This window comes from Pinus tabuliformis, chromosome X (genome assembly GCF_031772625.1).
Source record: "Pinus tabuliformis cultivar Carrire ecotype Pingquan chromosome X, CPIR1, whole genome shotgun sequence".
Taxonomy (NCBI): Eukaryota; Viridiplantae; Streptophyta; class Pinopsida; order Pinales; family Pinaceae; genus Pinus; species Pinus tabuliformis.
This window is the reverse complement of record NC_142308.1, coordinates 672,727,287-672,738,263: the sequence shown is the minus strand read 5'-3', so window position 1 is coordinate 672,738,263 and position 10,977 is coordinate 672,727,287. Positions and strand designations below refer to the sequence as shown.

The following is a 10,977-nucleotide window of genomic DNA, read 5'->3' as shown; positions in this document are numbered from 1 at the left end:
ATCCCCCAGGCTCCCATAGGAAATGCATAAACTCTAACATTTGCGAGTTCTCAAACCAGTTGCCTTTATGATTATGAATATCTTCAAGCAAAGGGAATGTTGCAAAACATTTATTGTTGAGGCTTTAAAGGAATTCGACTGGATCCCTGACCTTAGGTGAGATATCGATCCCCAATTATAATAAGTCCTTTCCAATTGTACCGACTGTATTCATGACTAGACAACAAATGATACATGGTGAGCTCACTCCTTCCATGTGGATAAACATATGAGGTGATAGTGTTAGAGGAGTGGAGCTCCACATGGAAAACAACATTTAATTCCTTTATTCCAACTACAACGAGCTTCTTTCGAGGAGTCAACTAACCCATTTGCACTAAGACCATTCAATTTTCATGGAATTGGGGAGAAATTCCTTACTCAATCATTTGTTTCTATAGTTCCTTGCTCAAGCTCAGATCCTTGCTTAGCAAGCTTGTCCGCCTCATCATTTAGAGATCTAAGAATATGATGGAGGGAGATCTCATCCAAATTTTTGCTTTGCATTGCTATCTTGTGGACGATTATAGAGAAAGGAAGATTATAGAGAAACGAGAGTTTCTTCCTAGTGCTGCATTGAAGATTTGCCTAATAACAATCATAAAATTCCCTAGAACCTTTATTTTCTTTATCCCTTTACTTATGACGACCTTGAAATCTTTCCACAAGAGGTAAAATTCAACTCAATTGTTTGTTGCTATTCCGAAGCCCCAAACAAAACTATATACCATTTATTTGTCAAGGCACTAAATAACCCTCATATTTTTTATTATATAATTTAATTTTTATATTTATTATAAAATAAAAGAAAAGTATATTAATAATAACCATTTTTTATATTAATTCTGTAAAAATTTCACAAGAAGAAAAAGAAGAAGAAGATGAAAGAACGGAGAAAAATCATTGCCCCAATGCCACAATCGGTATTCAAGTTTGTGGTCTGTTCAAGACAGTGAAAAGATCATGTTAATAATCTTTGGTAAATCTTGTTACACACATAACACTACTACTGAACTGTTGAATGAGATATTGCTATATGCATGCATGGCATCAAATCTCAGGCTTATATCTTTGGTTTGAACACTTGAATCAACCCATGAGCGGGATTCTGACGTCCAGCTCAAGCGTGGTAAAGGTCCAGGATTTGCGGGCACAACGGCCCCACCCATCCCAACAAATGCTTTCTCTGACTTTGAACTGCCTTTATCGATTAGTAATTAAATCGTTCCATATCTCGATGTAAAGAAAAGAATTTTGATCGTCACAGAATCCGACTGGACTCATACATCCAGTTTGGCTGGCCTTCCTTCCTTCCTGCATACGACTGTGAAACACCCTGGGAGGGAGGTTCTGTCTGAGAGAAGAAGATGGATTTGAACTTGGTGAGCCATGGAGAAGAAGAAGAAGGGGTAAGGCGTCGGAAAGTAGGAATTGTATACGACGAACGAATGTGCAAGCATGCTACTCCTGAGGATCAACCACATCCCGAACAACCAGATCGCATTAAGGTGATATGGGACAAGCTCAACTCCGCCGGGGTCCTCCATAAGTAAGCGGGAATTCAGCGCACCCTCTTCCCCTCTGTCATTGCTCTGTTCTGTAAGCTAGCGCTTTCCGTTTCCGTTTCCGTTTCGTGTGACTTCCCGCTTTTTCATGCAACTTTACTGTACTGCAGATGTGTTATGGTGGAGGCGAACGAAGCATCGGAGGAGCAATTGGCGGGGGTCCATAGTCGGAAACACATTGAGGTAATGAAAAGCATTGGCACTGCTAGATATAATAAGAAGAGACGGGACAAGTTGGCAGCGTCTTACAATTCCATTTATTTCAGCCAAGGCTCCTCGGAGGCCGCCCTTCTCGCTGCCGGATCCGTGGTGGAGGTAGCTAACTTTTATCCGTTCTTCATATTCTTTCAGTTTCAATTTCGAAACAGCTCAGATGGAGTTGAAAGCGTCAACACAGACCGTGGATAATTCTTGGTTATGTTTTCTTTACATTTTTTTGCTTATCTTATTACTTATTCAAAGATTAATCTTTAATTTGTTTTTACTATTTTGGGAATGTAAGAGATTTCCTGCTAGGGTCTATGCCGTCTGCGTGGTTTTGGTGGAGGTATATCATTTGTCAATGCTGTTGGAGGTCGGGTGAGACGTATTAGAGCCATGGTCGGAGGGAAGAAGCCTACAAAAGCTAGCGGAGACCTAAGAAATCATCTTTATAGTGCTACCAATAATCCCTACATATGATAAAGCCAAAACAATTCTTCAAATTACAACAATCAGATAGACCAAACTTGCTCAATACTGGAAAAACACTCTGTTAACACTTCACATTTAGATTAATAAGTATGAGAAGTAAGGGCTTTTAAACACAGAGGGGCGAAATACATGCAAAGTGTGTAAGTTATGGAAACAGTTGGGTATGTGTTATATTCTTTCCACAATTAGTGCCACGTGTTGCTATGTTGCATCAGGCGCAGGGGGCGGCAATCCCCTGCACGGGGCAGCGCCCCTGATTTTTTTTAATGCGTACTCAATAATGGATTTGTGCATGGTTTTGGGCATGACGTTTTGCCAATTGTGTCTTGTAGATCCGGTCAAGAGAACTACGATTATGTTCTAATTCAGGGTTAATGGATTGGGGTTTATGAATACTACGACATGTATATAATGTATTGTAACATTAAAAGAAATATAATGAAAAATCAATTTGGTTTTTTCGGAAAATCTTTGTGTATATTTGTTATGTTCTCACCATTGTAATTTTCTGTTTTTTAAGAATTCATTTGTAAGTAATTTCTGTACATGGTTAAAACTACAAAAACACATGAGAAGTAAGGGCTCTTAAACTGAATGATGCCAGTTGCATGCAAAGTGAGTGTAAGTTATGGAAACACGTGAGAAGTAAGGGCTCTTAGACAGAATGAGGCCCATTACATGCGAAAAGATATATGACATAAATGCAAACTGTGACCTTTTAGATGCAAGTTGCAGCCCACTAGAAGTTGTAAGACAACTTATTAAATGCCAAAACCCCAATCTAATTAAAGTATGACAAACATGATGGGCACAAATTATCTACTCCTTACTCTGAAGTTCTCATCATTTCCTCCCTACTTTTAGGAGGAAATTGTCCCCGATTTGAAAAGCAGATGGGGAGTTGTTTCTAAAAATTTATTAAGAGGTGCATTTGTCCTATGAAGACAAACATATGTTATGAATATGAATTTCATCGTTTAGAAAGGTGATAGAGATGCTGTCCTACCTTGAAATTTCCGTAGTGTCCTGCTTAAGAGGAAGAAAGAGTGTGCAATGAGCAACATCATAACTTTAAAATAGGTCTTAATGAAGATTTAAAGGCACTAGTTGTGCTTTTTGGTGTTGAAAAAGTGTCTCAGAGAAGAAATGGATGTCCACAAGGTGAAGTATTGGAATGATTGTGCAAAGTGATTTGCTTTGCAACTCTTCTTTTTTCCCTGTGTTGGACGAGTTTTTGGAATGGGGTGTTTGGAATGACTACAGCTACGGTGGGTTGTGGAACCCATTTTTTATTTTATTTTTTTATTGATGGTAAACTTGGAAAGAAACTCAACCCACTACACACTTAAGCAAAGAGTAGGGTTTGTTGGTGTTGATTTTTCAAGGATTTTTTAATTTGATAATTACTTCTTATGATTTCTTAATTCAATTTTTCTCTCATTCACATTCATCATGAGGCAATTACACAGAAGATCTTCAACAATAGACAGTAGGATCATAAAGAGATAGCCAAACAAGAGACACAAGATATTATACCCTGGGAAAACCCACATGGGAGAAAAACCCAACAACCTTTTCCTTAGAGAAATTGTTCAGATCAACAAGAGATACATCTAGTCCTTACAGTCCAAAACAAGATCAAAACTGATCGTAGACAATGCAGGTCAAACATGGTCAAATAGAGATAAGTAGCTCACAAAATCGATCTGCCTAGATGATATTGATTCTGTCTAGATTTGATCTTCTGCCTAGATATATGTGTGCTTCAGATTCGACTCTCTGCTAAGGTATATGTTTGGTATAGATTCGACTCTCTGCTAGGATGTATGACTGCTATAGATTCGGTCCTTTGCCAATACATAAGACTACTACAGATTCGGCCCTTTGCCAAGACATAAGACTGCTACAGATTTGACCCTTTGCCAAGACATAAGACTGCTACAGATTTGGCCCTTTCAGAGATGATTTGCTTGTATTAGGTCTATCCAGAAGGTTGTTTGCCTTAGATTCAATTTGCTTATGAGATGACTATCTTTCTGCCTCAGAAAACTCTCCCATGTGATCTGAATTGGTTGAACAGAGATGATTCGAATTGGCCTTTGAAGGACGCCAAATGGTTTTTATATAGAGGTTGGATGAGCCCGAATAGACATGACTCTACGTCTAGGTCAACTTGAAGTAGACATTATTTTTGGAGGCAAAAATACATAATTTGAAAATTCAAATTTCTCTCTTTTTGAAGCCGACATGAAAAACATGTCTTGAATTTATTATTACATTTATTTGGAGGGATAAAATAACAATTATGAAGACCAACCATAGCTACAAAATTCAACGCATCCTCTTAGCTAGGGAGGTATTCATGATGACTATCTAGATGTTTTCATGTTGACAAATTTCTCTAAGAAAAGGTTATAACAATTCAGGTATCAACATCATTTGATTACCATAATTTGATCAACAACTTTGACACATGGTCAATCAACAACATCAACATTATCCAATTACCATAATTTGGTCAACAACTGTGACACATGGTAAATCATCAACATCAACAAGTTACTATAATTTTGGTTGGTACCTCTGACCTATGGTGCATCCTCACCATAATTCTGGTCAGTACTCCTGACACATGGTATATCTTTAGCATCAACTAGTCACCTTGTTAATTTTAGATAACAATGGTATGTTCTATGCTTGAGCAATTTTACTTCAATTTTCTTATTAGCCTAATATCAATATCCAGATTAGCAATCACATCAACATGATAGTAAAATGCAGATAGAACATAAACAATAACAGTAGAAGACAAACCAAGACAAGAGGACACAAGATATGGCGTCAGCTAGGGACAAACCCCAATGTGGGGAAACACTTTGATCAATTCTTCTTATTATTCTTCAAAAGTTCAGCAGAGAGAGAGAGAGAGTACAATATGCAATATTCACTTGCCCAATCACAGTGAAATCTGTCCCAACAAACAACAACTACAGAAAGCCCTAACCAGAAAGTCAACGCTAGTCAACAAGGCAGAATTTGACCTCCAAAACAACTCGACCAAACTTGGTCAACTCAACTTCCAACAACAAATCAAATCAGCGCAAAAAATTTGAAAATATCTAGTCAAACCTAGTCAAAGAAAGTCAATGCTGCAGTCAAACCCTTTTGTAGTCAACGCTGGCCAAGTAGTACGGTCTGCCTCGTTTTCTGTGCCCAAAAATGCGGCCTACCCAAAAAGAGATAACCCTCACAAAACTACAGTCAAACAGGTCAACGCTAGTAAAAAACCCTTCCTGCAACTTTGGTCAACGCATGAACATAACTGCCCTTCTTCGCATGTATGGAGAGCTGCCTCAGAAATCCGTACCCAATCAACGAAGGAGAGAGAAATATGTGAGTGAGTGAAGTGGAAAAATGAGGAGGAGGCTCCTTGTATTTATATGAATACGTTGAGGATGAATAGATGTGACTGTTGGGCTTTTGAGCCTACATTAGTTTGCTGGCTGACCTTGACAATTTGTCCATAAACAAAATAAATTCATATATCCATTTGTACATGTCAGAATGAGATGATCTTTAGATCAATCGTACGTCTATTGGAGAGAGGAATCCAATAAAAATATTAGCTGCCTCATATGAGTTGTCCAAGGTGAAGCTTGGTCCTAGTTGCCAAATTTAACATGATTTTGGACGACTCCTCTGGCCCATGGTACACTGACTAGTCTTGTTTCATCATCATCCTTGTTAATCTATTTGACTCGTGGTGAAACCCTAGGGACACACTTAGTCTACTTGAGTATTTTGGTCCCAAATCCAAAGGCCACACTCTATCTAAGTAATTTGGGGCTTGATGCTAAACGAGCTTGATGCTCGAGGACCGTTCTTCATAATTCAGGTCAACATACTTGACACAAGAAGAATGACTGTCCTCTGCTGGACCATTCTCCCTAATTCGGGTCAATATATTTTGATATAGGGAGAATGTCAGTCCATGATGCTATCTCATCATCACTCCCTCTTACTGAGAGAGGCATTCTCAACAAGTCCAATTTTGTCCTTGAAATATACATAGACTTCATCCCGTGACAGATGCTTTGCCAATAGTCTGTTATACTACAGAATAATACTGAAGCCACACTGCTTCCTTTTGTACCATGTCTCGCTACTGGATCTCACTGTGCTTCGACTGGTCATCATGGTCATCACCTACACCTGATCAAGACAGTCCTGCAAGTATCCTTTGAAGCCATACTGCTTCTCAACTTGCCAATCCAGCTGTAATATACTTGGCCTTTGCAATACTGAGTGGGACACATGTTTGCTTCCTGCTCATTCATGAAATCATAATGGAGCCCGAACTGAAGCAATATCCCTATGAAAACTTTTTGTCTTTTGCACTCTTTTTTGCCCAATCTGAATTTGTGAATCCTTGTAGTTGTACTTTGTTGTTTGAGACATATTTTAAACCATAACTCACTGTGCCATGATCAATTGTACCACACCGATACTTCAACACATGTTGAGCCACATGCCTTGGCTTAAACATAAACCGATCGACTTCCTTCACTAGGTCCATCATCATGGTTACTTTCTGGTTACCCTAATTGGGTTCTCTTTCTAAAACAACTTCTGCTGTGGCAATCCTGGCTGCTCCCTTCCAACATATTAGTTATCTAGCTTGCTAATGTCAACGATAATCCATCATCTTGAACTCAAAGGTCAACTCCCTCTGAAGTTGAAATCAAGGCCCCTTGACCGTTCTCTTCGTTACGGAAGCAAATCTTTTTGCTATAGTTGCTCCCTTTGACACATGAGTTCTCTGCCAAGACTCATCAGATATCATCAATGCGAGAATACCAAGCCCAACATGTATGCTTGTGGTTTTACAAAGCCTTCTTCAATCATGAGACTTCTTCTCATGTACCTCAAAGTCTTGAAGTGGCTCTATTTACACTTCATGATCTCTGCATCCATTTGGTGCAATTTTCAAAGCAATGATAATACTTCTAACCATTGTTTTACAACCAGGCCGGCTCAACTCGGAAACGACCGAGTCAAACCGAGCCGGTAAAAAAATGTGTGACCAGGCCAGCAAACCGGCTCGGTTGACCGAGTCATTGATGACCAGGCCGAGTCATCCAATGACTCGGCCTAGTCATCAATGACTCGGTCAACCAGGCCGAGTCCGTATTGACCAGACCTAGTCATTGGAAAACGGCTGGGCAGCGTAAAAAATAAATTTTATTCACTTTTTTTTGGATTTGTGGTGTGAAATTAATCTGTTTGGATGTCTGTAATTTTATTATGAAGTACACAGTGCATAAAGTATGCCATGAACCATGGTATGAAGCAATAATGGGAAAATGATAATTATAAATCTTACGAGCCATGTCTGAGAAATATCAAATCTGAAGTTGATATTTTCGAAATATATCAGGACTGAGGGCCAGTTGAATGCCCTTCTCCTGATCAGAATATCGGATCTGAAAATGAGTTATTTCAACTCAAAATGATCTCGGAAACTTAACAAAAATGCTGCCCTAGCAATGAAAAACTTGGTTGTGAAGAAACCAACGATGAAAATATGCTTAAAGTGTTCTATAGCTGTGCTTTCTGGTGAAAAATCAGGTCTGAAAGTGTGCTCTAGCTGCCATAGAAGTGACAAGATGAAGCTTGATTCTTTGAAAATCAGATCATAAAGTTTTGCCTTAACAGCTAGCTGGTGAAAACAGCCTGAGAAGTGCAAATTTGTGCCCTAGCTCCCCAAATTAGTTCAACAAAAATCACAAAATGTGCCTGAGATGCTATTGCTGTTGAAAATCTGCAGTATTTAGTTTACCCTAAAAATAATAGAGGTATGTTGTAGTTGTGTCCTAGCTGCTTGTTGGAGTTTGGTCTCACCAATCAAAAATCCATTCACAAAAACAGAAAAAGAGCTGAAATGGACAACTTTGGCATTCTACTGGAGAGTGTCCAGTTGACAGTGGTCTGTGGGTCAGACCACATATGTCTTGACTTGACATGGTTTTTAGGTCATTTGTGTCTGAGTGCCAGCTGCGGTTTGAATTTTTGAATGACTTTAATCATTGCATAGAGGATCAATGGTAAATCTCTAGATACCAAGTTTGTGACCTTCCGTGGAAGAGATGGAAGGTATTTCACCTCTTGGAAATTGAAGCTCCATGAGCCTACTTTGATCATATGTTGTCTTCCATCTATATTATAATGCTATGTGTTTGGAAACATGAATGAAAATCTTTAAAATTATGTTTAAAATATTTAAAATTATGTTTTTTTATAAAAAAAATAAATATTTAATGTATTTTTTACAACGACCGAGTCATTGAAATCGACTAGGCCGAGTCATTACCGATTCGGAGTTGGAGTCGGAGTCGATCCTCGGCCGAGTCGGAGTCCTGGTCGGAGTCGTAAAACACTGCTTCTAACATAAGTGTCCCTGACAACTAGAGCAAACGTCTTGTCATGATTCTCTCCCTCTTTTTGGGAGAACTTTCCATTCTCAATTCTTGCTTCATCTTGTCTATGCTATATGCTAGATCCTGTAGATCCAGTTGGAAGTCATCATTGACTTCTCTTCGACGCAAACAAGGTATGCTTCAAAATTGATGATCTACGCGCTCCCTTTGAACTTGGATCTCTTCTAATACAAAACACATCAGTGATTCTGGGAAAGTCCTCTTGTCACATGCTTTGCTTCATTCTTCCACTACTTCCATTTATGGTGGCCTTTGCTATGTACCTGCAATCCTCACTAGGAGGCCATGGATGAACAATTACAACCAAGCAAAGGATACAAAGACAAGAGACTAATTGAAAGGAAAACAACAATAATAATCAAGGAAGAAATATATAAGATATTCATCTTTTGAGGATAGTAGGAAATGTCAACTTCTTCTTGATCTTAGCCTTCATGCATCCATCTTGCAACTTTATCATCCTCGTTTGTTAAAAATGGTCAACTAAGGTCAAATTCCACTATATACAACTCCTTTGTATGAGATGATGTTGGCATTGGATTCCTCTTCTCGAGAGGACCGATTTTGACCTAAGGCACAATGGATTATGATAAGCAGAAATGTGAAGTCAAGCCCACAATGTTGGTTTTGGTCAAGGTCGGCCCTATAGTCAGGTAGGCTCATCAAGCCCAAGAGACATGACCTTTGACCCACATTGATTTGTATAAATATAAGATGAGTTCACTCCATTTTGGCATCATCATCACACATGATTTTCTTTCCTCTCATGATGGATTCGACTTTCTTTGGGTAGCTATCTCTCTCCCACAGATGCGAATTTTGGAGGACGAATTTCCTGCGATTTTTTTGCGGTTTCTTCGGTTGACCTTTTTCAGTACACAGAGCAACATTGACCAATGTTGAATAGGCACTTTGACCAACTATTTGACTGCGATTTTGATGGATTATTACTTTGCTAGCTAGGCCACACTTGTGGGCACAAGAACCGAGGCAAACTGAGGTGTTTGACCTGCGTTGATCGCAGGTCTGAGGCAGGTTTGACTACAAACTGTTGACCGAGTTTTGACTAGACTTTTGAAGGCTGTGTTGACTGCATTTTGATTGCCTAGAGAGAGCGAATTTCTTTCTCCTCTTACTGAATAGATTGGGCTGATTTGACTGGGTTGTTGATTGTTGACTGGTTAGGGCATCTTTGACTGCTGTTGATTTCTGCATAAGCGACTTTGACTTTTGGACAGTGGATTGGGATCATCTATGGCAAGTCAATCTATTGAATTTGACTAATGTATCATTGTACTTATGGATTTCTCTCTCTCTGAACATTTGATATTATCAAGAAGAAAAGATCTGTGGGTTTTCCCCCTTGTGGGGTTTTTCCCTGGCTTTAAGCCTAAATCATGGTGTCCTCTTGTCTTGGCTTGTCTTCTGCATTTATGGTTGTTGTTCTTTCATCAATTACTGTCATATGATATTGATTAATGTGATTGCTAATGGAAATCTAATGGAATAATAATGGGCTAATGGATTAATAAAGTAACTGTCCTAAGCAAAGAACATGTTAAGCTAAAATTAACATGGCATCAAAGCTAGGTGAGGTCAGAGCCAAGCAAGAGGAATGTAATCACAAGAGATGTTGTCAAGTTTCCTTGAAGTCAAGATGAAGGAGTGGATTGTTAATGCATTTGAAGTATCTTGTTGCATGCCATAGAAAACATGAGAGGTCTCGAAAAATAATGCAAGTCTAGGTATATGCAAGAGTTGGGCTAAATAGCTCATGAAGGCCATTAATCAAATCTGAAGATGCTAAAGTTCTCCTTCAGTAGCTAAGCTACCTATCATGATAAGAAGTCTATGAAGAGTTTTTTTTAAGAATTTGTTGATCTGAGTCCAATCTTCTCCTTTGTTAAAGCAACCAACAGTATGTTTGAAGATCTGATCCCTTTGCCACCTCTGCATCAAAATTCTGAAGCTAGCAGTCCTTCCATCTAGTCACCTGTGCTCACATAAATTCAAGTCTTGTGAACAAGGATGTCCAACAAGCAAATTTGTTGAGGATCAAATCAGTGAAAGTCTGATGGAAGGGCTACAATCAAGGTATGTTGTGTTAATTATGACTCTAAGGATACATATATTTATTTGGATTTGATCAATGAATTAAAGAGAGTCCTGTGAAGCAATTAAGA

At 38.8% G+C, this 10,977-nt stretch overlaps 1 protein-coding gene across 1 annotated transcript in view; it reads left to right on the top strand.

The window, feature by feature from the left end:
* Positions 1 to 1,100: 1,100 nt before the first annotated feature.
* Positions 1,101 to 10,977, top strand: part of LOC149141768 (histone deacetylase 5-like) — a 415,110-nt gene continuing 405,233 nt past the window's right edge. The window contains exons 1-2 of the mRNA XM_089451330.1: positions 1,101 to 1,588; positions 1,715 to 1,919. Of these exons, the coding sequence (XP_089307456.1) occupies positions 1,407 to 1,588; positions 1,715 to 1,919 (387 nt within the window). The 5' untranslated portion in view covers positions 1,101 to 1,406. The remainder of the gene's footprint in view (positions 1,589 to 1,714; positions 1,920 to 10,977) is intronic.